General features: G+C 38.0%; 1 protein-coding gene and 1 non-coding gene across 7 annotated transcripts in view; both read left to right on the top strand.

Annotated features, from left to right (window-relative positions):
• Positions 1–27,190, top strand: part of CKAP5 (cytoskeleton associated protein 5) — a 47,626-nt gene that overhangs the window by 13,225 nt on the left and 7,211 nt on the right. For 2 of the 6 annotated variants that reach the window (XM_068193543.1, XM_068193541.1), the window contains exons 10-37: positions 2,489–2,578; positions 2,681–2,845; positions 3,623–3,751; positions 4,517–4,699; positions 5,612–5,725; positions 6,930–7,040; positions 8,180–8,272; positions 8,850–9,035; positions 10,702–10,796; positions 11,438–11,495; positions 11,577–11,702; positions 12,042–12,178; positions 12,339–12,513; positions 13,033–13,146; positions 15,224–15,352; positions 15,949–16,143; positions 16,777–16,912; positions 17,635–17,723; positions 18,536–18,646; positions 18,929–19,051; positions 19,720–19,869; positions 20,254–20,457; positions 21,170–21,305; positions 22,095–22,288; positions 24,529–24,701; positions 24,914–24,937; positions 25,816–25,989; positions 26,421–26,541. In XM_068193543.1, coding sequence (XP_068049644.1) covers positions 2,489–2,578; positions 2,681–2,845; positions 3,623–3,751; positions 4,517–4,699; positions 5,612–5,725; positions 6,930–7,040; positions 8,180–8,272; positions 8,850–9,035; positions 10,702–10,796; positions 11,438–11,495; positions 11,577–11,702; positions 12,042–12,178; positions 12,339–12,513; positions 13,033–13,146; positions 15,224–15,352; positions 15,949–16,143; positions 16,777–16,912; positions 17,635–17,723; positions 18,536–18,646; positions 18,929–19,051; positions 19,720–19,869; positions 20,254–20,457; positions 21,170–21,305; positions 22,095–22,288; positions 24,529–24,701; positions 24,914–24,937; positions 25,816–25,989; positions 26,421–26,541 — 3,735 coding nt within the window. The remainder of the gene's footprint in view (positions 1–2,488; positions 2,579–2,680; positions 2,846–3,622; positions 3,752–4,516; positions 4,700–5,611; positions 5,726–6,929; positions 7,041–8,179; positions 8,273–8,849; positions 9,036–10,701; positions 10,797–11,437; positions 11,496–11,576; positions 11,703–12,041; positions 12,179–12,338; positions 12,514–13,032; positions 13,147–15,223; positions 15,353–15,948; positions 16,144–16,776; positions 16,913–17,634; positions 17,724–18,535; positions 18,647–18,928; positions 19,052–19,719; positions 19,870–20,253; positions 20,458–21,169; positions 21,306–22,094; positions 22,289–24,528; positions 24,702–24,913; positions 24,938–25,815; positions 25,990–26,420; positions 26,542–27,190) is intronic. The other 4 variants (XM_068193542.1, XM_068193545.1, XM_068193544.1 and 1 more) reach the window with 4 other exon arrangements.
• LOC137476714 (small nucleolar RNA SNORD67) lies at positions 26,589–26,699 on the top strand. The gene has a single exon (XR_011000549.1). It is a non-coding gene; the product is annotated as a small nucleolar RNA SNORD67 (small nucleolar RNA).

Genomic DNA, 27,190 nt, shown 5'->3' with positions numbered 1-27,190 from the left:
CATGTTGGACAACTTTTTTCCCTTTTCCCTGTCGAGCATTTGTATTTATCAAAGGTATTCTTTGTACAGTTATGAATGCTTACTAACCCTTTAAAAGAGTAAGCATTGAAATACTTGCCTAGATCTTTGTAGCTTAAGTTTGAAAGGACCTTCTTGAGTCATATTCGGGAACATAAAACTTTCTGTTGCAATGTAAGTCTTCCGTACTAAGAAAATTTAATTGTTCTGACATTAAATAAACTTTATTTGCATTACCTTGTCCTAGAGATACCCCTACAGGAATGCATTTGCAGGTCACAATGGAAAAAACAGCTTCTAAATCAGAGTTGTACTTAGCACCTCCATGGTGTATGTTTTATGTTGGTTGGGTTTTTTGAATGTTGGGGGATGGTAGTTGGTGGGTGTTCTGTTTCCTTGTTGCCTGAGTTTTGTGGGGGTTTTTGTCTTCTTTAAATAGCAAAAACTTCTGAGATTTTTTGGTACCAAAATGTTCTGGCGCTCCAATTCAGTGCTGTTTGTTCTCTCCTATGGTGATTCTCTCTTACAAGTAGCTAAGATCAGGGAATACAGGGTAGCTTAACCAGTATGTGGAAGCAGAGAGCTTTTTAGTAAGTTGCAGTTCTCACTTGTTTCTCAAGCCTGTGTCACTGTGTTCTTTAAGCTGCTCAGTCAAATTTTTTGTGTGATATGCAGGAGTAATGGGGTTAGAAAACTGATGTGCCTGGCTTGCCGGTAGTGTTGTCTCTGAATTGGGAAGTTGCTGACTCTCACTGCTTCAGAAACATTCAGGTCTCTTGAACTGTGAACAACAGTTTGGACAGTCACTTTCATTCTGAAAGCTGTCTGTATTTATAAAAATCATTCTGGCATCTGTTTTATAGTTGATTTCTGAAGGTTAACCCTTACAGCTACAGAGTTAGTGTCGAAAAAGCCAAGCTTCTAAAACAAGGGTGTAGCTCTGTGGTTGCCAAGCAAATGGTGTTGAGAAGATGACTTTTTCAGTAGTGTAATGGCAGCTCTGAATTGCATAATCTCAGTACTCACTTTAGCAATTCACTTGATTTGTTTGCTGGATTTATTTGTGAAGAAGATATAGACTTCTCCTGAGAGTGGGCATTGAAATGTTATGAAACAGAATTGTTACTAGAATTGTATGATTATAAACTCTTATTAACTGTTACTTAAATATAGGATTGCAATGCTAGTCTGCAATGTGTGTTCCAGCTAGAGTAGTAAAATCATGCATAGAATCATATTTCACTATAACTGGGTACATATGTGCCAGCTTCACCTCTTGACTGCATTTGTACTCCTGGACTAATTCTCTTCTTTCTCTCTAACATGGGCTACGAGTTCAAACTTCCATGTTAAAAAATACTCATTTTGCTTCTCAGTATTTTCCAAAGCAGAGGCTTAATGATTTTAAGCATCTCCTCCTTATAACTTTGTTCTCTGTGGTGTGTAGGGCTATCTAGCGCCTGAAGTAGCATGTATGATGGTCTTTGTGGTGCCGTCTGTATTATCTTAAGGTTTTTTGAGTGTTGAAGTCTGTGAACTGGGAATTTGGAGGTTGCAGCCCAAGACACCACCTGAGCCTAGGTCACAGTACATCACAAGGGGTTGGGATCCCATAGTTGGCTTCTGAGTAGAAAGCAAATCTATTTTTTGTTATGCAAGAGCGTATAACTTTCTGTAAGGCATCTGCCTGCTTCCAAATGATGAACTGTTATGTTTATGAAAATATTGAGAATAGACTGCTTTCCACAGTTAAGATCTGCATATTCCTGGCTCATTGACAGAAGTCCTTACTCTTACAGAGCCCATACTAAAATGGACCTGCTCATATTACTGGCACATCTGCAGTGTAGTTATTTTTAATTTTTTTCCCTTGAATATTTTATTAATTTGTTTTTTTAGCAGTGACTGTCTGAGCACCTAGACTAGAAATTGCTGTCAAATTCCAGTATGGCATAGTTTACTGTCAGATCTGATTTTTCAAGGTGGTAGATGTGAAAAATATTGCTGCAGAGAGGATTCCAGTTGCTTTAGAATCATGATCTTGTCAGCTGTGGATCAGATGAGGACTTTTTAATGAGCCATGCTTAGTGCTGACAGAAAGCTGGGAAAGCCTTCTTGGATTCTTAGAATACAACAGCACAGCATCCTTTATGTTGTGAAATCATTCATTTCCATTCTGTTGCTCTGTATTACAGCATAATTCTATTATCTGTAATTATGTGAACTTGTAGGTCTGCCTTTTGTTATGAAATTGTTTAAAAATCTATATTTGTTAATAGAGTGACCGGAATGAGTTTAATATTGGAGAACAGCAAGAATAAACTAGTTCAGACTGCTGTGTACTTCTGGAGGGGTACAGCGGAGATGTTTGAATTAATGACTTCTCTGCAGTGTATCATGGGGTAGACTATCAGGTTTTCCAGTTATATTAGTGAAGAGGTATTTGACATTTTTGTTCTCTTCTCCATAGGTTGTTCCAACAATCCTGGAGAAATTCAAAGAGAAAAAGCCCCAGGTAGTGCAGGCTCTGCAGGAGGCCATTGATGCAATCTTTCTTACAGTAAGTAAGAGTGAAAATTTCCCCATTGTCTGAGAATTGGTCTCAAACTTTGATTTGCTTTTCTCTTTACTGAAATAATGACTTTTTTATTCAACACTGTAGACCACATTACAGAACATAAGTGAAGATATTTTGGCAGTCATGGACAACAAAAACCCAACAATTAAGCAACAAACATCCCTTTTCATTGCAAGAAGCTTCCGACACTGCACACCTTCTACTCTGCCAAAAAGCCTCTTAAAACCTTTCTGTGCTGCCCTTCTTAAGGTAAAGTAGAAGAAGTTGATACTTCTCTGGCACTGACTTGAGCACTGTTGTTGTGAAACCTTGGATTGTTTGGGAAGACCTGAAGGTAGTGCAGAGACCAAAGAGTTCTTGTATGCTATGTAGCCCTCAGAGTCATTTATGGCTGATGTCCAACTTGAAGGTGACTGTCAGTCAGGGGAACAATTTGATTTCCTTTATCTTAGCTTTTTTGAAGCTGTAGACTCACTAAGTTTGTAATAGATTAAGACAGTGACTTACAGCTGTTATCCCAGACACTGCCACTTGCATCTTGCACACATCTCTAAGTTTTTGTTGAAATGCTGTTGTTTACTATGAATAAAAGAACAACCATTATTGATTCATACATGGCAGTGACACTAGAGCATTTGTCATTGTAAATTACAATGATATAAACTTCTTTTCTTATTGCAAACAGTCCTTTCCTTGTTATAGACAATATCACTGGCTTAAAATTTTGAGATTACAAGATTATAGAACTTCAAACTCTTGATGAACTTCCATGATGTTTAAAGCATGAATGTTCAACCTCTTCTTGTGGAAAAAACCAAAGATGATAAAATGGCTGTATTTGAGAAAGAGTAGACTTGGTCAGTACATTAGAAAACTGAAGTGTAAAGCAACCTTTTCCTTTCTGCAGTGGAATATCAAGGATTACTCTGTAATAGATTTAGATTCTACATAAGGGGAGGGGATTTGTATAGAATATGTTCAGATATGAGCCACAAGTCACATGGCATAAATTATCTTTTTCTGCAGCATATCAATGATTCTGCTCCTGAAGTAAGAGATGCTGGATTTGAAGCATTAGGCACTGCTTTGAAAGTAGCTGGAGAGAAAGCTGTGAATCCATTTCTAGCAGATGTAGACAAACTAAAGCTTGATCGGGTGAGTATTGTCATAAATGTTGTTTAAAAGGCTCCATTTATCCATTTAAAATGCATCTTAGGCTAGAGAAGGTGAAAGATGATGCTTTAGTCTAGTTAATTTCAGCACAGATTTTTGAAGATGTATTTTTTACTTAAATGTTACTGATGTTGCAGGAAATCCGAAAATCTCTTCATTCTTACATAAAGTATCTGACTGTATTATCTGTGAGGTGGGTTGCGAGATTTAGTTGTGGATTTGGTTGGTGGTATATGGAGTTTTGTTTGTTTTTTAACACTTTGTTGTCTGAAATAAGCTTTTAGGTCACAGCCATATGGTCTAATTTTGTATTACTAGATAGGATTTGGTATTAAAAGACTTACTTCCCAACAACAAAGTTGTTATACTTTTGCATAAGCTGGCAGTTATGTCGACTGAATGAAGAACTTATAGTTTGAGGTGTTCAGACTTAGTCTTAGAGCATCTATGAGTATCAGTAGGGTGTCAATGTTTCCTTAGTATATAAATGCACTTCATTTTGAACTAGGAGAATTATTTTGGCAATATGGTGATGGTTGATGCCACTGACTGGTTAACCTTACTATTGAAGGAGCGCCAGATAACAAAATCTTGGAAAGTAAACTACTTAAACTCTTCACATTTTTTCCACAGTAGCCAAGTTTGAGCAACTTCTGGTAAAGAGACACTGTGCATCAACTGTGGTAGCTAAATGGCTTCTTTCTACCCCCACCTTTTTTTTTTTTTTTTTTCCCCACTGCTTGGCAGATTAAAGAGTGTGCTGAAAAGGTAGAATTGGTTTATGGTAAAAAAGCAGGAGGAGCAGCTGAGAAAAAAGAAGGCAAGCCTATTACTGGAAAGACCACTGCTCTTCCAGGGTCTGCAGGAGATAAAGAAACAAAAGATGCAGCAACCAAACCAGGACCACTGAAAAAAGCATCTGCAGTGAAGGTGAGAGGTTGTCTGACAATCAGTTGTCTGTGATTGCATCAAATAGCTACTTACTGCAGATCAAAGGTGGCCTGTTGAACATTTGCCTCCACTGAGCTACCACTGTCCTTTTGCAGGAGTAGGTGAGCCTAGCAGCAAAAGCAATCTGTGACTTTCTGGGAACATAATGAAATCTCAGTTTTTAATGATACAAACTGTCTTGCCACTTATGTCTTAATACCAGATTTTGATTTTGAAATAGTGATAAAAGACTAGAGGCGTTCAGAGGAGCTTCAGGTGTTGTAACATTTATGTGCTCTGTGATATAGTAATACTTGGCTGAAGTCAACATTTCTTGTAACTAGCAAGGTTACTAATTAAGTATTGGGTATTTTTCAGCATAGTTTTTAGTTTGTTCCTTTGTATATTCTGAAGTAATTTGAACTATTAGCTTGTATTTCTTTAATACTATTATTTGGATTTTAAAAATTGACTGCAGTAGATGGTTTTTGTAATATGCTACTTAGTTCTTCAGGTGGGATACCTGGAATTCAATAGAAGAATAGATACAATTTTTGAAATATGTCGGTACTCAGATAACCTGAGAAAGAGACACCAGCCACAAGTTTAGTATCTAACCAGCATCCATAGGAAAACATACATACTAAGTCATTATTTCCTGAACTTTCACAAATACATCATTCTTTCCTTTTTCATCTTCCACTGTCCTGTTTTGTAAAACCTATAGTCTAAAAGCAATATATTAATTAAATAAGTTCTAGCTTATCTCTGCCTGCAGTTGTTATGCTATCAGAGATGTGTATTTTTCTGACATTAGAATATAGAAGTGTAGTATAGGAAAAACAGCAGTTCTTTTGATATCTGAGCTAGAGACCTATTTGATCTTGGCTAACTTGTCCATTTACTTTCTAGGCTGGGGTCCCACCGAAGAAAGGCAAACCAGCTACAGCTGCAGGTACAGGAGGTGGTGGGCCTAAAAGCAAGAAGGGTCCTGAGACCAAAGAAATCTTTGAGTCGGAGCTCTCTGTGAGTATTCTGCTATTCTATGAAATACAAAGCCCTCTGTAACCAAAGACTGCAGCTTTGGTTAGTCAGTTCTTCAGGCACTACAGAGTTCTTCACAGAGGTTTTTTGTTTTTGTTAGGAGAAGGGAAAGCAGTATGTATAAATTTGTATCTGGTGAAATGGGACTTTGTTAAATACACCTGTTCTTCAGGCTGTTGTTGGCACCAGGCCGTTTAAGACAGTAAGAAGTAAATCATGCTTATACCCTTATAACAGGGTATATTAATTGTCCCTGAAGTAGGAAGAGATGAAAAAACAGTGATACTTGATATGTAATTTAGGACACATGATTTGCTGAAGGAGTCTGGTATTAAAAGCCTAAGAATACTTTATTCTGGACTTTACATTGAAATCTAAAGTGAAATAAAGTAATAATTAAATGAACTAATATGTTTTGTGCTGTTCATATTAAGTTACATTCCAAAAAAATTACTGAATTCTGCATGTTAGCTGACCATCTGCCTACTTTCTTGGTAGGGAACCGGGTAAGCTCAGGTATCTGTGGGTCAAACAGTAACAAGAAACCTATTAAAGCTTTGTTAGATGTATCTGCAAGTTTTTTGGACTGTCAATCCAAACCATAATTACATTTGGGATGTTGCTTAGAGTGAATAATTTCAATTGTGTATCCAGCTTATATTGTTAGTTATGCAGTAGAAAATGAGAACACAGTTCCTGAGGGTGATGCAGACACCAGTGAAGCGAGGGAAGTTTTTATCACTAAATAACTTTCATTTTCCATTTTGCTAAAATGGAGACAGAAGATAGGTCTTCTCCTGTCTGCCCTCATCAACTTCTGATTTGTTGTTGTCAGTGTTTATTCAGACTTGATCCAAAATTACCTTGCAAATTTTGGGCTACCTCTGCTTGATTCTTTAAGCAGAATGTTGGTATTCAAGATTATTTTTGACTGTCTGCACAGCTTCTCATACTTTCCAGAGATTACTTTTCTGTTGCAGTGCACTTTTAGCAGCTTTCTAAACCCTTAAGACCCCTAAACCACAATCCATACTAAAATCTTTCAACCTACTACAGAACCCTTTTCCTGTTTTGTAAATGCACCACAGTACAAGGGTCAGTCCCAGTATATTACCTATCCTTAAGGTTACTGCCCTCCTCTGAAGTGATCTAGTGGAGTGTTAACCTTCCTTTGATCTGGCTGCAGATAGAAGTATGTGAAGAGAAAGCTGCTGCTGTCCTTCCAGCTTCTTGTATCCAGCAGTTGGACAGTGGTAACTGGAAAGAGAGGCTTGCCTGCATGGAGGAGTTTCAGAAGGTAGGTTTGGAACAGTTGGTAAGAGAGTCAGTAGGGAAAGAGAAAACAAATAATAATTTCTTTAGCTCTTTAGGCCTGTTAAGTCTCCTGAAATACTTACGAGTAGTAGTTGTATGTCAGCACTTTGGATGGATTAAACAATACTTGAAAAAGCCAAATGGCTTGTATGGTTTAAATTCTGTAACAATGGTGGAGTAAGTATTTAACCTTAATATAGATAGTTGTGCTTTTGTCAGAAATACTTGTATTTTGATTGAGGATACCTAGAGGTATTTTTAAAACTCCAAGTAATTTGTAAAACTTGGTTTCAAAGATAGCTAGATTTAAACAAAAGATTTTGCAACAACTAGGCCAGATCTATTGCAAGTAAGTTCCTGCTGTTTGTGTGTTAGGCAGCAATTGCTTATAATCAACTATTTGCCAGTTGAATTGTTTATGTTTAGAGGCATATACAGTACTAGCAGTCTTCACAGCTAGTGGAAAGTGCTTCATGTAGTCACAAACAAACAAAAGCTTCAACTGTAGATGTACAAGTAGTTCATACCACGACACCAGTACAGTAATGACTGAGCTTTTAGTATTTTAGTGGGAAAAGTGACTAACTTCAATTGGGAAATGGTGACTGGCTGCATTGAAATGCTGCTGCAGAAGCCTGCTTTGTTAAAATGTTGTCATTTAAATTGAATGATTAAGCCTAACAACAGCTAAACCCCAGTAATTTAGATCATATTCGGGATTAATGTGTGCTGTGTGGTCAACATTCCAACATGAAAGCTTCATAATATACTTCATCTTAATAACAAAAGTAGCTTTTTGAGGGGCAGGTGGGCTGTTCTGAATTTTGTTTGTTTTTAATTAAGTGTTAAATTCCTAGGGTTGGAATGGCCAGTAGTGATTGTTAAGGACATTTGTTAAAGAACATTAAAGGAGTAGTGATGCGAATCTGTAGGTTAAATGTTGGTTCAATACTCCTTGTTGGTCAGACTCCTTGTAAAAAAGGCTCTTCAGGTAAATTATATTGTGCTGAGAATTTCTCTAATTTAATTCAGTATTAAGAAAATACTTTGGTAACAATTGAGAATTTCTGTTTGTTTTGTATAATTTGTGACCCACTGGCTAACTTGATGTTTATCTTTTAGGCTGTTGAGCTTATGGAAAGAAGTGAAATGCCTTGCCAAGCCCTAGTAAGAATGCTGGCCAAGAAACCTGGTTGGAAGGAAACAAATTTTCAGGTAATACATTATCCTGTAGTAACTAAATAGTCCATTTCTGTTACTGTAAAGCAGTTTCCAGCTGAAAGGCTGTAAGTGCATATGTCACTGTGGCCACAGTTCTATCTGTAATCAATGACAAAATGAACTCTCAAATTGGATTTTATTTCTGTTGAGAGTTGAGACTCTAGATGTCATCTAAGGTATCTAAAGATTGTCTGTAGATGTATGTCGTGTATACATGTGCATATATGTAAGCATGTGTGTGTATATAAGTTATAAAAGTAGATAATGCCAGCCCAGTATTATTGATTGTGTGTATATATATAATAGTTTGTATTTGTGTGTGTACACAGTTTTTGTGTATAGTCACACAAAACACCTGTGTGTGTGTGTACAAAATATCTGTGCAAAGATACTTTTACATAATGAAATGTGTGTATATATATATATACAAATACAAATTTTGTGCATACGTTAGTATTTACCCCCAAATCCATATAATTCTTATATGTATCTATAGATATATAGAATGAGAAAAATTAGTCTAAAATACACAAAGGCATGAGTAACTTTCTTGCTGTTTTGGACACTGCAGGTGATGCAGATGAAACTGCATATAGTTGCATTAATTGCACAGAAAGGAAACTTCTCCAAAACTTCAGCACAGGTTGTGCTGGATGGTCTTGTAGACAAGGTTGGTGATGTGAAATGTGGAACTAATGCAAAAGAGGCCATGACAGCAATAGCAGAAGCGTGTCAGTTGCCATGGACTGCTGAGCAGGTGAGTGAGCAGCAAAGATACTCTTTCAGTAAATAAAATCAGAAACATGTAGGATGTCCTTTCTGTCTGAGGAGTAAATCCCAAATCTTTAATTTTTCTCTGTTGCATGAAAGTGATTTGTTTGCTCTCAAGATGCTTCCTGAGGCAGAATTTAAATATATATTCCTCTAAAGTTGAAAATAGAATCATAGGATGGTTTGGGTTGGAAGGGACCTTAAAGATCATCTAGGTCCTCCCCCATAGGCAGGGATACCTTTTACTACAGCAGCTTGCTCAAAGCCCCATCCACCCTGGCCTTGAACATTTCCAGGGACAGGGCAGCTACAACTCCTCTCTCAATTTGGACCCATTCCTCTTTGTCCAACCACTGTATGCCCTTTTCAAAAGTTTTCTTGGAGGCCTCCTTCAAGTACTAAAGGGCTACAAGAAGATCACCCTGGAGCCTTATCCAGGCTGAAAAATTCCAATTCTGTCAGCCTTCCCTCATAGGAGAGGTCCTTTGAATCATGGTGGCTTTGCTCTGTACTCATTCTAACAGATCCATGTCCTTCCTGTGCTGAATGCACCAGAACTGGATGCAGTACTACTGGTGGGGTCTCACAAGACCAGAGCAGAGGGAATCCCCTGAGAATCCCCTTCCTCACCCTGCTGGCCACACTGCTTTTGGTGCAGCCCAGAGCACAGTTGGCGTTCTGGGCTGTGAGTGCTCATTGCTGGGTTGTGTGCAGCCTCCTTGGAGGAGCTGGATGCTCTCTCTTGCGCACGCTCTCTCTCCATTCATCCCCCAGCCTGTGTTGATACTGGGCGTTGCCCTGACCCAGGTGCAACACCTTGGCTTGTTGAATCTCCTCAGGTTCCCATGGGCTTACTTCCCAAGCTTGTCTAGGTCTCTCTGGATGGCCTCCTGTCCTTCAGGTGTGTTAACTCTACCACTCAGCTTGTTTCATCTCAAACGTGCCCTCAGGAAGCCCTCAATCCTTTTGTCTGTCATGTATGACATTAAATGGTACTGGTCCTAATACGGATCCCTGAGGGGGGGTGTGCTGCCTGTCATTAGTGTCCATCAAGTCTCTGAGCCATTAACCACCACCCTCTGGATGTGATCATTTCACCAGTTCCTTACCCACAAGTCCACCCATGAAATCCAATTCTCTCCAATTTAGAGAGAAGGATGTTGTGGGGGACCTTGTCGAAGGCTTGACAGAAGTCCAGATATATGGCGTCTGTAACTGCACTGATATAATTGCTCTATCATAAAAGGCCCTAAGGTTGTTCAGGGAGGATTTATCCTTGGTGAAGCCATGCTGGCTGTCTCAGTCACCTCTGTCCTCCATGTGATTCAGCACAGCTTCTAGGAGGATCTCTTTTATGATCTTCCAAGGCACAGTAATAGTGAATAATTATCTAATGCTTTTTTTTAAAAAGCAGGTACGAATCCATAATAAAGGTATCTCTGGCTGCCTCTAAGTACTTCAGGAACTTCTGGTTCACTTCAGTTCCAGTTGTATCCTGCTACAGTGACACAGTTGCTTTTTCATTTTCTGTTACCCTAGCCTTTTCTGTTCACTTGCCCTGTGTTTTTTGCAGGTATCTTCACTTATTTATTGCAGTGCTTTGTCACCTGATTTGCCAGTGAAAGTTTACACTTAACTCCCTTCTATTCCAGGTTGTGGCTATGGCTTTCTCTCAGAAGAATCCTAAAAACCAGTCAGAAACTTTGAACTGGCTTTCAAATGCAATTAAAGAGTTTGGCTTTTCTGGGTAAGTCTTTTAAATAAATTGCTAAGAGAAACTTGAATGAAAATGTTTCTAATCTGGAACTAAGGTTCTGTTCATCTGAACTCTAGTTCCTTAAACTCTGATGCTAGCCATGTTCTTCTAGCTCTTAAGTATATAACTGAAAGTATCTGGCATTACTAGTACGATAGGATGTGATTACACTGCTAGCTACTTTACTCACCACTCAATCTTCTCTGTCTTAAGGTACTTAGAGATGTGGGTCAGTAATACACCCTCATCTTTATTGTATAGTCATGTTTCAGGTACTTAAAATGTTTCTAGGTTCATTCCTCAATATTTCAGTCCTAACTGTCACATAGATTATGTAGCTGAAGAAACTTTCCAGCTGTGATAATAGTAGGCTTTTGTAGAAATTGTTTACTGATTGATTTTCACAGTAGGCTATTCTCCAAACTGATCTTTCCGTAGTTATTTAAGCAGCTACTATCTACACTGTACCTGTGATTATATAATTTTATGAGTATACATGTCTTCTGCATCTAAGTTAGTTGTGTAAATCTGTCTAGGGATATCTTTTTTATTTAACATACTGTGATGATTTTGTTTGTTGGTGCTGTTTCCTGTGTTGTGTTTTATTTATGGGAGACATCTTTTTTCCACAGATTGAATGTCAAAGCTTTCATCAGTAATGTGAAGACAGCTCTTGCTGCAACTAACCCAGTGAGTAAATTTAGAATCTTCATCCTGAATTATTATCAGTCCTTGATTTGAAGACTGAGTGCTTTTTCCTCTTTCTGGCAGGCTGTGAGGACTTCTGCCATTACATTGCTAGGAGTAATGTATCTTTATGTGGGACCTTCTCTGCGAATGTTTTTTGAAGATGAGAAGCCAGCCCTTCTCTCCCAGATAGATGCAGAATTTGAAAAGGTATGAAGTGGAGCTCTCTTGCTACCAAGTGTCATTAAAGCTACTTTGAAACTTCAGTAGCTGGAGTTCATAATAATATTGTAGTCTAACCCTTGGGCTTGTAATTCAACCGGACTTATAAGACAGTGCACAAAGGCTGCAAATTCATTATCTGTAGCTATCTCAATAGTCCTTTTTTTTCATTATGAGCTTTAAAGTTTCCTTGGTTTGTTTGAATAGTGTAATGGTTTAGAAGTCTGCTGTCCCGATCCAGTGCATTTGTATCATACAAGTGGTTTTATTTTTAGTGTCAAATGAAAAATTGTAAAATTGTTGTTTCTGATTTTGTGTTGCTTGCAGATGCAAGGACAAACAGCACCAGCTCCAACTCGTGGCATTTCCAGGCACAGCGTGGGAGGAGGGGATGATGGTGAAGAAGAAGAACAGGAGGAGGTTGGGAATGATGTTGTGGATCTCTTGCCAAGAACAGATATTGGGTAGGTTTTTACTCTGTAACCTGAAAATACACTGCCACTGCAATTCAAAACTTTGCATTTATAACTGCTTTCTAAGCAGAAATCTGTGGTGTTAAAGCACTCAAATACTAACAGAGGTATTCCTAAGTAAACGGACACTTTACCTGTTTTTCTCTTGCAGTGATAAGATCACAGCGGAACTAGTGTCTAAGATTGGGGATAAGAATTGGAAGATCAGAAAGGAAGGTCTAGATGAAGTGACAAGCATAATAAATGAAGCAAAGTTCATACAGCCAAACATAGGAGAACTTCCAGCTGCTCTGAAGGGTCGTCTCAATGACTCCAATAAAATCTTGGTATGTTTTTCAAAATCCTGTTTCAGTTGTTTCCAGCTTAAAACTTAAGGTAGTCATGATTTCTGAACCTTTCTTATTACGGTGTGGTCTCTTTTAATGTCATTAAATCAACAGTTGGAAAATAGTGAACTGTGTGTTTTGAAATCATATATTTCCCTATTTTAATAAATATTTTTCTTTTTTTCATTTAAAAAATCTTCAAAGGAAAGAAAAACTACCTTTGCTCTGAATGTAATATAAGGAAATTTTAAAAGAATTTGACTAATTTCTTTTGTGTCAAAAGTGAATTGTCCCTTGTTTGAAAATATTATTACTTGAAATTTAATTTGCTCTGATTATGGAAATATTTTTTGGTTTTCAGTGTGATGAATTTGAAGGCTGGAATAGGTTTCATTGAGCAGGCATTCTAAAGTAAAAGCTTAATATATAGCAGTATTTCTTTTCCCTATATAACTTGAGGTTTTGCACAAATGCTTGTTACACTGTTTTTAAATAAACCTTTTTTTTCCTTATGTGCAGGTGCAGCAAACACTGAGCATTCTTCAGCAGCTAGCGACAGCAATGGGCCCCAATATCAAACAGTATGTGAAAAATTTGGGGATTCCTGTCATTACAGTTCTAGGAGATAGTAAGGTAGGACAGACGTGAAGATCTCTTTGCTTTTTGTGTATCTAAGCTATGCCTGAAAGTTAAAACTTCCTTGGAAGCTTACCAATTTTTTTAAAAAGTTCTTGCCTTGAATGACAACTTAATATTCAAGTATAAATATGTGCCTGAATGTATATTCAGATGTATTTTCTCCTTGTAACTAAACCCAGTGAAACAATCTGGCTTTTAAATGAATGTGGTGACTATATGCATATTTCTGCTGCTGAAAGTGTGGTATTTTAGACACTGAACAGGTTTGCTTGGTAAAGTTTCTTGCAGAATTTTAGTCTATCACTGTGGATTCCAGTATACATCGGTGTTGTCTTTGTCACTGTGTAAGGGACCTTTGAACTGTAGGTGGACATAGGACATTCACAGCTGACACTGAAGCTTGTGTAAATAACATCAGTGTCGAGTTTGCCAGGATGTTGTGTCAAAATCAAGCTTAGGACCATGGGAAAGAGCCAATTGAAGCAATGGGTAAAGAGGCTTGGGAAGGTGCCAATATCTTGTGCCAGGAGTCATGGGCAATTATCAAAGGTGGCATACTTCAGCTGTCTCTGCTTGGAATGTGAGTAGGAAGAAGAGCAGAAGCTGGATCTACCTGTCCCAAACAGTGGAAAGACTTGGACTGGTTCTAGGGCTAGATAAAAATCTCCTGGTTCAAATTATTTTCTCTCCAAGAGTCTTCAAGATCGGAGATTTTATGTGATTGTTAAATTCTTCTTTTAACTCGCCAATTATCCTGAGGTAACAGCAAGCTCCTTTTGTAGCGTCATAGAACTTTTTAGGTTTGACGGGAACCCTACAGACCATCCAGTTCCAACCCCACTGCCATAGGCAGTGGACACTTTCCACTAGACCAGGTTGCTCAGAGCCCCAAACTGGTAGGAGAGTTGCAAGTATGTGGTTTAAATATAAGACCAATCATGATTAACTTACACTGTTACTAAAATGCATAATACTGACATAACTTGTAAGCACAGTAATGCTGACAGAAGATTGTATGCTCGTTTGAACACTCTTACAGTGGTAAATTTTTTAAGTACTTCAAGTGCAAGATTTAACTAGTTTATCAAATTTGTCAAGTTTTTGAAGATGAGGGTGGTCCATTTTGGGTCCTACTTCAATATGTTTATAGTGGACCCACTGAATAATTGAGGAAAATAATCAGCTTGAAGCATGAGTGAAGACAAATTAAATTTGGGTGATGGGAGCCAAGGCCTTGTCAGAGAGGCTGATGAGGATGTGTTTATCTGCAGCACATGATTTGTTTATTTTCCTCAATGAGGTAGAAGATGGGAGAAGTTGGTAAAGCAAGGATGCTGACTTCTTGTTTACATACATATATGCCCGAATGTTACTTCTGCATTTAATATGGTTCATACTTAACTAAATGAGTCTGCTGCGCTATTAGCTTTCCTCAGAAATTCAGACTACAGGAGATGGTCACATGTATTGCGTCATGTCTAGACTGATAACGTTTTGAAAAACCACAGTTGTTTTAAATATTCCATCTGGCTTCTCATAACTTCATATAGCTGGTTCAAAAAAGGGTGCTGTTCTAAATTTTGCTTGGAAAAAACAAGATGGAAATTGGTAGGAATTAGAGGGCTCCCGCATTCCTGATTTTGCTCTAATAGCAGGCTCCATAATCCACTTGCCTTGATTTATGAATGTGCAGTCTATTTTAAACTCTATATACATCATTAACATTAATTTTTAGCTTCTTTGAGAGTTAGATTCCCAGAATTATCATCAATGAATCGTAACATGTAAAAGTAGTTTTAGAGATACCCTTTCATCCTCTTTATTAAACTTACTTTTAAAAATATTATGCTGGATAAGTATTATGTCTGATTTGGAGATTGCTGCAGCTGATATCATCACTGAAACTAAATTCTTCTGAATCTTAGACTTCTTAAGCTGCAAATAAAGATATTTCAAAGCCCATGATGTGGAAGCTTTTTGCTTTCATAGGAAGGGTGACTGTTGCTTCTTCTGTTGTAATCTTCTGACCTCTCTTTTGATTAATTCTTTTTAAATCTTGTTCTTGCTGCAGAATAATGTTCGTGCTGCTGCACTGGCAACTGTGAATGCCTGGGCTGAACAAACTGGCATGAAAGAGTGGTTGGAAGGGGAAGACCTCTCAGAAGAGCTCAAAAAAGAAAATCCTTTTCTAAGACAAGAGGTAGGCTTCTGTCAAGTAAACTTTTTATATATGTCAAATCAAAATAACCTTATGTCTATGGACTCTTTATCTATGCAGACTGAAATTACACAATGCTACCATTATATGGGAAAACAAGTCACTGTGTATTTGTTCTGACATAAAATTGTTAAACCTTAAAAGGCTAATAACATGCTTTCTTCCTGCATGATAGCTGTCATTTAGACCTCAGTGCCTCTAAAATGAAACTTCTGGTTTTTGATTAGTATTTAAAGAGCTAGTTTATGTTCCCTCAAATTCACCATGGAACAGAACTGGAGACATTAGAGTGGCTGAAATTCTATTCCTTTCAAAAGGAAGAAACAGCCTGCAAAGAAACCAGGCTTAAAGTTTTAAGATAATTGTGTTTAACATGCTGGACTTAACTTCTAATTTTTTTAATTGCTGACATGAAAATTTATGTTGTTGAAGAATATTTGAAAAATGTTTGGGTGGGTTGTTCCTACTTACATTGTAGAATGTAATGGTGTGTGAAGGACTGCTGTTCAGACTCTCATGCCTTGGCACAGATAAACTTTGCACAGCACTGTGAACACTTCTTTAAAATTTTTTTTCAGCTTCTTGGCTGGTTGGCTGAGAAGTTGCCTACCCTCCGTTCTGTTCCTTCTGACCTACTGTTGTGTGTGCCTCACCTGTACTCCTGCCTTGAAGATCGAAATGGGGATGTGCGCAAAAAGGCACAGGATGCCCTGCCTTTCTTCATGATGCACCTGGGCTTTGAGAAGATGGCAAAAGCCACTGGCAAGCTGAAGGTACTTCTGTTACAAAGATTAGATCTTGTGATCTTGACTGAGTGAATATTAAGTCCTATTCACAGTCTCATGACATGCTGTCTTGAGTCATGTCAGCTTATCTGCATTGAATATTTTCAGGGGGACTGAAAATAGTATCAGGAGCTGTAAGCTAGAGGTTTCTCTGCTTCAGAAATGATTACTGCCTTTACAGGCTTATTACTTCAAGAGCTTGATATTTATTCACTCTGCTTTTCTTCTGAAAAAAATCTACTTGCAGATAGCTTCCATACCAGTTCCTGTCCCACTCTGTGCCTTTCTGTTCATGCTTTAACATGTTTTTTAGCAGTTTGACTTATGTACCCCTGAGTGGTGAGTAGGCACTCCACTGATGTCCAAAGACCACTCACCCAGAGCGAGTTTACATATTTCCCATAGATCTTGCAGAAGAAACTTTAGGGAAAGATGTTTTAACTCAGAACAAAAGTATCTGAGAACAATGGTGTTTTAAGATGATCATCCTCTGAGATGCTTAACAGAGCATGGATGGTTTCAAACTAATTTTGTTTTTGTTGTCCGTAGCACATATTGGAAAGATTAGTGATGGACATTACTAAATTTATCACTTCTTTTTTTGCACTTTTTGTTTTCTAGCCAACCTCCAAAGACCAGGTACTGGCCATGCTGGAGAAAGCCAAAGCCAACATGCCAGCCAAACCAGCTCCACCTGCTAAAGCATGTTCCAGAGTAGTAGGAGGAGCAGCTCCAGCCAAATTCCAACCTGCATCAGGTAACCTCTCTGACATTTTGGGAAATTACTGAGAAAATGGTGGATTTTGAAGCTTTTTGACATGCCAGAGGAATAAATATACTTAGCTAGATAATAGGTGTTCAGCATAGATAGGGTTCTGGTGGGTCTTGCATTTGAATCAGTTTCCAGTGTAGGAGGATGTTTCCTTTCCACACAACCATCTGTCAGCTGGTATTTGAAAACTTGAAAATATGTACTTAGTATTGAAGCTCAAACCAAGCTGGGCTAAAGGGGAAGTTTTTTTCTTATACTAATCTAATTTTAATATAGTATTTTTTAAAATGTGTTCACATTATTTCTATCTGTACTATTTACTCAGAGTAGTTCACTGTGGGACTGCCAGAATGCTTCTGTGATGGGATTAGGGGACTATTGATTTGAAGAATCAAACTGCTGGGGCTAGCTTACTCAAGCCAGGTGCAGCTACTGCTCTAGACGTTAGCCTGCACAGTATATATGTCTGCATTTTTTAATTGTTTTGAAAAATGACAAATTGGCTGACATACCATAATCTTAATTACAAAAACTTTGTATGCTAACATGAAATTTAAGGATCTTCTTCAATGTGTCTAAAAGCCTCAGACATATGTGTGGTTAAGCATATTATATTCACAAACAGTTTTTCTTATGTCCTAAAAAGAGAAAACTGATAACCTAAAATGGGCTTCTAGATAACTTTAAATGGTCAATTGTTTCTCCAGCATTTGCTGATGATTTGGGGTCTAATACCATGGAATCCAAGCCTGATCTCAAAAAAGCCAAAGCAGGAGGACTCTCCTCTAAAACTAAGGTATGTTGATGGCCTTTTGTGTAAAAGGAGTTTTATGAAATTAGTAGCTGTGGTTTGTTAATGTGTTATAGGTAGAAGAGTGTAGTCCTTGCTACAGACAACTTTTATTAGAAATCTTCGTGTTTTTCTGAACTCTGAAATGACAGGCATTCCCATATCACTTACCTAATCACTGCTTTTGTCATGACCTTTTTAATTCCTAAAGTCCATATTGTCAAAAATGAGTCTTATGAGAAACTCAGTCTGTTCTAAATTTTCATGGCCATTTTGATTTTGTGCTATTGAGAATTCATTCTTACTATTCCAGGTCCAATGTTACACTTGGATGCTAATTTTGAACCCATGTATCAAAAGAAATTAATCTCTGTCTTACAATGTGAAGGGTAAGAAGTTCTCAGTCAAAGTGCAAAAAGGGAAGGAGTATGCTTAAAAACATAATCTCAACTGATTACAGTCAATTTTTGGTTAGGTTTTTCTGTTGTTTTGTGTTACAGTATTTTTTCTTTTTTGCTGTTAATAATAAAGTTTGTCCTATGTATATAACTAAAAATAAGCCAAATTGTTCTACAGTGCCATTGTCTGAAGTAGTGCTGTAACAAGCACATTTGATGTAGGTCTATATTCATGGTAAGAATGAGCAGAACAAACCTTGAAGGATGTTGTAGGTTTGCTGAAGTCAATGCAGTGTTCTGCCAGAACTCTGCTGTTACAATTAAGACCTTTGTTGTCAGACAGCTGTTTATTCTTAAGAGTTTCCATTCCAAACCTTTTAACACATTCTCAGCAAAGACTTTTCTATGGCTTATTTCCAGCAGTCAGATGTTAATAGCAATATGTCCAAGGGCAATGCCCGCCTGTCCAAAGCTAATACAAGCCTCAGCAAGGGCGGTTCAAGTCTGACAAAGAACCAGTCTATCAAACAGGTACCACGTTGGATTTTAGGGATGTGTGTGGGTGACTAGCACACTGGTTGAGAGTGATGTGTCATAATTCACAGAGTACTACTGTGCACACTGTCATGGGTATTGCTTCCACAGCAGCTGAGCACACAATTTTAAACTTCTAATCAACATTTTTCTTTCAGCTTCTCTCTGGCTCTTGTACACATGGGCAGCATGAGGGTGGCAAGTGCCTAATGCTTGCAGTTACTGGGACTGAGGCATATATATGGCTTGTGTTGCCTGCTAATACCTTGCTTCTTTCAGGTACAGGGAAAGAAGGTGCTAAGCAAGCCTAATCTGAAGGAAGACGATGATAAATCAGGCCCTATTTTTATCATTGTCCCAAATGGGAAGGAACAGAGGATGAGAGAAGAGAAAGCTCTGAAGGTGAGAAAAATCAGAATGTGTTCACAAGTTTTGAAGTGGAGGCTTTTAACACATTCTTTAGTTTTTAATTTAGAATTAAACATACTGTGGCATGTGTTAGCCACTGTCCATCTCCTGGAATTTGATTCATGAGTTAAATTTCATATATCTATAGCAGGCTTACTGTGACATTTCTTTTCTGATTTTCAAATTTTGTGCATTAATACACTGTCATAAAAACTGAAGACCTTTTTACATTTTTCAAGTTGTGAAGTATCATTTAGCTTAGTCAATTGCTTTCAGTTACAATGTCAGAGTTCTAGGGTACATTGCAAATGCTTTAATATACTTATTTTGAGCCGCCCCACTTAGCAATTTGTAGGGAAAATTCTATTCTGAAAATAGGCATGTTTTTTGTAACTTGCTAGTAAGTAGGCCTGTCTGGAGCTTAAAAACAATGACTTTAAGTGATAATTATTAAGATAATAGCATAAGGATAATCAGTCCATATGAAGAAAACTTGTCATGTAAAAAAAAGGTGAGCAAACACCACTGATTTTTCATTACTTATTGGCAGTAAGAAGGCTTTGAAAACAGGTTCTAAAGCAGAATTAAAAGATATTCGACCAGCAGCATCTGTGAGGAAGGAATCTGTGCTTGCTGTGAGTTCTAAATGCTGCCTTTTACAGGTGTTAAAGTGGAATTTCACTACTCCCCGTGATGAATATATTGAACAGCTGAAAACTCAGATGTCCACTTGTGTGGCCAAATGGCTACAGGATGAGATGTTTCATGCAGACTTCCAGCACCACAACAAAGCACTGACTGTTATGATTGAGGTGAGTTTGGATCTGTGGTAGAAGATGAGGCTAATAGAATTACTCTCTGCTGTGTAAGATACTGCTTGAATTAAAATCAAATAGAAATTCTCTGAGGAGCCAGGGGTCATTGTTCTGTGTAGTTGAAACCTAAACATAACATAGAAGTAATTTTCAGAGGTATGATGAAGTTGGTATTAAGATTGTTTCTCAGGAGAGGGAAAATTTCCTCAGCACAGACTTCTCTTAGAATTTCAGAAAGCCATATAAGTTAAAAGTGAGTATGTGTTGTTCTAAGAATCTACCAATAAATGTAGATTATTTTACCAGACATAGCTTAGCTTATTTTCTTGTTGAGCAGTGTCTTTCAATTTACGTAACTTTTTTTTTTTAACTGCATTCAAGCACTTGGAGAGTGAAAAAGATGGAGTCATCAGCTGTCTGGATTTGATCCTAAAATGGCTTACCCTGAGGTTCTTTGATACCAACACAAGTGTTTTGATGAAAGCACTTGAATACCTTAAATTGCTTTTCAATTTGCTGAGTCAAGAAGAGTATCACCTCACTGAAAATGAAGCATCCTCTTTCATCCCATATCTTATCCTAAAGGTAAAATTTGTTTTACAGAAACTGAAATTATTTTTCATGAGTATTATGGAAGAATACCATCAAACACTGCAATATGTTCATTCTAAATATATTGTGAATGGAGTTAAATCCAGTTGGTGTCTTGTGTGCAATTCAACAGGCCGTGTGTATTTAACCTGGAGAAAAGGAAGCTCAGGGGAGATCTTAGTGCTCTTCATAACTACCTGAAAGGAGGCTAAGTGCTCTTCATAACTACCTGTACTGAAAGGGGTTTTGGTGTTGTCTTGTCAAGTAACAAGTGAATAGAATGAGAGCAAAAGGCCTCAAGTTGTTCTAGGAAAGGCTTACATTGGATATTTGGTAAAATTTCTTTCCTGAAAGAATGGGCTGTCAATCACTGAAACGGGCTACCCAGGGAAGAGGCTTAGGCTCCATCCCTGGAAGTATTTAGAAGACATGTAGATGTGACACTTGGGGACATGGTTTAGTGGTAGACTTGGCAGTGTTGGTGTAATGGTTTGACTCAATGATGTTAAGGTTGTCTTCTGTCACCTTTATGATTCTATATTGCATATTTCCCTTAAAAGCCATGGACAAAAAAGGGATTTTGCCTTGAGAATGATTCTGGCTTTCCTAAGACTATTTAGAATAGTCAAAAGTATAATGAGACTGTATAAAATATTCTGTATTTCTTGCCCTTTTTTTCATTGTTTTTACATTAATTTTCCATTAGGTAGGAGAACCAAAAGATGTCATCCGAAAGGATGTACGTGCCATTCTGAACAGAATGTGTCTCATCTATCCAGCCAGCAAGATGTTCCCTTTTATCATGGAGGGGACAAAATCAAAAAACTCCAAACAACGTGCAGGTAGGAAATGGCCTGTTGAACTGCACATGTTCACAGTACTTGAAATTGCTTTGGTTTGCATCTTGAAAAACCCAGCATAAGAATGTTAGGTGGGATGTGAGATTTGCATGCACATGGGATTTTAAGCAGATGTTCCTAAATGTTTAAAGGAAGAAATTTTCAAGTAGTATCATACTGCTTTTTATTTTTTGGTGTCTCTGTACCTTCCAAAGACAAGTAATCTCTTAAATTGCTGTAAGTTTTATAAGTCCCTTGAATAGGCTTGTTTTCTTGGTGAAACAGTGCTGGGGAGAACAGTGACAGTACTATTGCCCTACTCACCAAGAGATTCAGTTAATCTGATCAAGAAATGTCTCTGCACTGTACATTTGTCTCACCACAAGTAATGTCTATATTAAAGTTGTGACATTTGTAGTTCAAACAACTTCCTGATCACTTTGAGAATATCTTATCCTGGTATAAGCAGAAAGTTAAATTCTCTACATAATATAGTATTACAAGCTCACAACTGTTAACCTGAATGTGATGTTCACTGTAACATTGCTCATACATGGTTATAGGAAATACTTGAAGGGTAGAAGGGTGACTGACAGCTTTTATCTGTGAAGTAGTCTGCTGTAGCTTACTATTGATGCCATATAAATCACCTGGAAGTATATATATCATCAGCTTTGTGATTGGCAGTTCTCTACAGTGAATGTTCAAGCTGTGCAAGCAACAGATGAATTGGAGGTCTCTCTTCCCAGCAGCTTTAAAGTTGAATGTGCATACGTTATCTTCTTCTTTTAGAATGCTTGGAAGAGCTTGGATGTCTGGTTGAATCATATGGCATGAATGTTTGCCAGCCAACTCCAGGGAAAGCCTTAAAAGAAATGGCAACCCACATTGGTGACCGGGACAACACTGTGCGCAACGCTGCACTGAATACCATCGTGACCGTCTACAACGTCCATGGTGACCAAGTGTTCAAGCTGATTGGAAATGTCAGTATAACTGCAAATAAGTTTATGGAGGATTTGGGGTTAGCATGCTGTGCTTGGTTTGGGGTTTGGTGGTTTGGTTTTTCTTCAGATCCTTACACTTTTGTAGGGGATTAGCACTGTTTTGCTTGTGATTGGTCATGGTACATCTTGCTGTTGGCGTCAAGAGCATTTTGTAGTTTTGAAAATAACTTGCTACATGATAGATCCTCTGATGTCTATTTGGTTAATCCCAGATTGTAGAATGTATGAAATCATAGAATTATTTGGGAAGGGACCTTAAAAACCATTTAGGTCTAAACCCCCTGCCATGGGCAGAAACACTTGAACACTTCAAGGGACTGGTTGTTCTGTTTCGTTGCCTCAGCCACTCTCACAGTTAAGAGTTTCTAATCCAATCTAAATTTAGCTTCTTTAATTTTAAAGTAATTACCACTTTTCTTTCACTGTGTGCTCTTGTTAGAAGTCCCTCTCCAGCTTCCTTGTAGGCCCCTTTTGGGTACTGGAAGACTGCAGTGAGGTCTCCCCAGAGCCTTCTCTTCAGCATGCTTCCAGCCCCAGCTCTCAGCCTGTTTCCAGTAAGAGAGGTGTATATAACCCAGGTGTACATGAATGAAAAAGAATACTGGAAAAAAAAAAAAAGAGAAAAAGACTGACCTTGATGGGAATTAAATTTTTTATAAAGAGAAACTTGCTTTATAGTCAACTATACAAGTAACACATCTGATTCAGAATATTTGGATAACTTATTTGGCCAAAAAAAGGCTAGTTGTTAGGGCTTCATTAAGTTCTCAGCTTTTTTTTTTATCCCCAACTTACCCAATTGCTTTGCAGTTGAATTCTGGTAAGTTTTGCTTACTTGCTTCATCTTACTGCTTTTCATTTTTGAAGTGTCAGTACTATGCTGCTTTCTATTGCTGCTCTTTTGCTTTCAGAAGAACATACTTAGCCATTATCATCTAAAATGCAGTAAAAGTTAAAGGTGGCAAAACTCAGTTTCCAGTGTCCAGCAATGGAAAGCTAGTTCACTGTTTATAATTGCTGTGCGTCTCAGATTAAGTACACTGAATTCCAATCTGAATCAAGAGCAGTTAGATAACTTTTTACAGTTCTGTTCTCTGGATTTGGTCTTGGTCGTGTTTCTAGCAGCATTAAAACTGATGGGAATGTGATAGATATTTTAATGCCTTTGTAGCTCTTTTGTGTTGTGTCATATACTATAGGGCATACAAGCTATTGGATGGGTATTTTATGGAACATGACAAGCAGGGGCAGCAAGGCTGCCCTGCTGGTTTTTTTTTTTTTTTTTAATTATTATTTTTTAAAATTTCCAGCATCTTGAAAAGTTGAAATTAAATGTGACTCTTCTCTGGTAACTGTTCCCATGAGAGTTAATATTGCATTTTCATTAACATCTTAGATTTCCATTCTACTTAACTATTGTTCAGAGTGCAATCTGCTTCTGCCTCAGTTTTACACAGTCCATTTGCTTTTGCATTTTCAAGGTAAAGGAAAAACTGTAGCACCTGAACAATTCAGCTCTTTCTAACCATGACTTTCTTAGCTTCAGTATGGTCCATCTATGGGTTCTATATTTCTATTTAGAAAGGAAGGTTTCTAAATCATAGGGATGCTGGGAAGTACTTCTCATGAAATTGTAATGCCTACTTTTGTTCAAATGGAGTTATTGGTAGTCATTGGTCTGGTAGATAAGCAGGTAAATACGAATCTTTTCACTGCCTGAGTTGGAGCATTAAGTTGCCTGATCTGGTGTACATATTGAATAATGAGTACATTGAACAGAGCAATTGTCAGAAGAACTCTAGCTTCCATGGAAGGGTCCAGAGTGTTCAAGCACTGCCTGGTCTGCTAGTAGAGAATATAGAAAGGTTGGTGGGGCTTTTTTTGTTTGAGGTTTTTGCAGCAACACATGCAACAACTACGAACACAGGGTAGTACCATAGTTTGAATTCAAGATTAACTGTTTCTTGAAAGTTATATGGGCTAGAAATAGGTGTATTCTGTATTACAGCTTGTCAACATGGGTTAATTGGCTCTTGAAGCAGCACCTGACAGTCCAGAGTGTTCTGGTGAGTTTGCTGCTAGGAGGTAGCATTGACAGTTCCCACCTTCATAGCAGAGAACTACAGTCTGCACTGATAAGTATGGTGTGAATCCTGTAGGTGATTGAGATTTCTAAAAGCCATACAACTCAGGATGAGTGATAGCACTGTGTGTTACAGCTTTCAGAGAAAGACATGAGCATGCTGGAGGAAAGAATAAAGCGGTCAGCCAAGAGACCCTCTTCTGCTCCAGTGAGACAGGCAGAGGAGAAACCTCAGCGCACTCAGAACATCAGTGCTAATGCCAGCATGATGCGCAAGGGACAAGCTGAGGACATGTCCTCCAAACTCAAGTATGTAATGTTTTATTATGGTCTCTAGCCTGCATAGTCTATGTGCTAATATGTCAGACAATGTCATTTTAGTTCTTGTATCATCATCTTCGCATGTTGTGAAAAATGGCCAAATAGTATAAATCTAAATGTCTGAAATTTTTTTGTCTTCGTCTGTCTTGAAATCTTTCTAAATGGTCTTGTGCCTTTTTTCACTGCTTCTCCATGGACAGAATTATGTATCGCACTTATAGGATGTAAGTACTGCCCACTAACTCCTTGGTAGCAAGGCTCTTGTATCTTTCAATTTCTATCCTAGCCATCCCTTCCTGAGGGTGATGGGTTTGCCATGGCTAGTTCTAGGTTATTTTCAGGTCTCTGAATTAAAGAAAAGAAAGAAAACAGAAATACAGGTTTCAGTCAAGGTGACTGTAGATCAGGTTGCAGACAGACATGGCACTTCCACATTAAGCAACTGTACAAAATATTGGGACGACTTTCAATGTGTTGCTCTAAACTTGATATTTGTTGGACCATGTTCTGGTTGTGTTAGACATGAAGCACAGAAATGGATAAGCACGTGTGACTTGTAGATCCTGGGGCAACAGTACCCAAAACAAAAAGCTCAGAAACTATTTCTTGCCACCTGCTCATTATTTTGGAATAAAAGTCTGTGCTGAGAACTACGTATTCAAGTATTTCCTTGAAAAATCTGATATGCAGCATAGGTCATGTGGGGATGCTATGAGTCTTAGATTCAGAGGAGCTTGTGAGGTTGCTCTGTACATGTGCATCCTGTCCATTATTAAAAAAAAACAAAGGTGAAAAAAGCCACTCAAACTTTAAAGTTATATTCTTTTAATAGTACTGTAAACTGTGCTAGTTATCCCAAACCATGCATACCTGGCACAGGTACAGGGCATCTTGTGGCTTACAAGAGAAACAAAGAGGGCAAGTAAGTAGCAGCTGCTCTTCTGGCCTACAGAAGTTTGTTTTACTAAGGACTAGGGGAAAGGCAGAGGGAGTTAAGGGGCTTAATATAATCCAAACTGCAAAACCTGTGTTAGTATGAGAGCTTTAGGGCTACCAGTGGATGCTAGTGCTAATATTCTTGCCTCTCTCCTGGTTTCTGTAGCCAAAATCGCAACATGGGCAGCCACTCGGAGACAACACATACAGTTCCACGGGAATTTCAGCTGGATCTTGATGAAATTGAAAATGACAATGGAACCGTCAGATGTGAGATGCCAGCACTTGTACAGCACAAACTAGATGACATCTTTGAGCCAGTATTGATTCCTGAGCCCAAGTGAGTTTAGTTCTACCTCCTAAGTGAAATCAGTAGGGCTGCCTAAAAACTATTTCGAGAAGGTGAATTGATAGTGCTAGTTTCTACATTCAGACTTGTTTTCGTAAGAGGGTAATGTCAACTAACATGAAGAGATGGCAAAACAAGTGTTTGTTGTACTTTTCTGAAATCTGGAGAGCAGTTATTTTTAATGGAAAACATTAGTTCTACTTAGGCATTTTTATAGTTAGAGGATATCGCATTTGTAAATGCATCATCAGTGTCTTTACAAATAGTGCAACAGACATGGTTAAAAGGAACAATTCCTTCCTTGAGAATCCTCAGTGAAGAATGAAATCCTTTTTCCTCTAAATCTTCATTGAAATACAGCAGTTAAGTGTACATTAAAGTAGCTCTCAAAAAAGTAATGAATCCTGTTTTCAACCCTTCAGAATCCGTGCTGTGTCCCCGCACTTTGATGACATGCACAGTAACACAGCTTCTACTATCAACTTTGTCATTTCCCAAGTGGCCAGTGGTGATATAAATACGAGTATCCAGGCTCTGACACAGGTAAGTGAATTAAGGTAGCAACTAATCACACTGTAGCAGACTTTGCCGGCGAGGGTGATGAGTTGCACTGTGGTGGAGCAATCATGTCAGGTGACGTGGGCTCTGCTCAGAATTTCCCTGATGACAAAACTAAGTGCACAGGGGCCATCTGACTCGCTTTAGCAATAGAAGTTCCACTTGAAAGATGTAGAATAATCTTAATGCTTTTTTTCATTAGTGCTTCTGTGTTATATTTTTGGTTTTGTCAAATTACTTGTGTTATAAGTTTGTAAAAGCCAGTTTGTCAAGGAGAATTAACTTTTAAATTTGAACTGCTTTAGAGATCCTTAGCAAAAGGATTGTCTTGCCCCATAGTTTTTGCATGGGTTTCAGGTGGCTTTAACTACTTAGAAGTTTTTTTTGTCAAGAAGATGTTACAAAGCTGTAAATTCCAGAATCTATTATGCAGCTGTTGATGTTTTCATTTGTGTACAGGATAGGATTGCACTTCTCTAAAATATCAGTAATTGATTGTGTTTGGATTAGCAATACAAATCTCTAGCTACTGATTTTGGGCGAAAGCTTAGAATACATCTGCCTTGGCAAATGGTCAAAATGGGCAAAACCTTTCCTACAGAAAAATATTTAAATTATTGTTATTTTGCACTGT

Source organism: Anomalospiza imberbis, chromosome 6 (genome assembly GCF_031753505.1).
Source record: "Anomalospiza imberbis isolate Cuckoo-Finch-1a 21T00152 chromosome 6, ASM3175350v1, whole genome shotgun sequence".
NCBI lineage: Eukaryota > Metazoa > Chordata > Aves > Passeriformes > Viduidae > Anomalospiza > Anomalospiza imberbis.
The sequence above is the reverse complement of the archived record's forward strand: the minus strand, read 5'-3'. Positions and strand labels throughout refer to the sequence as shown.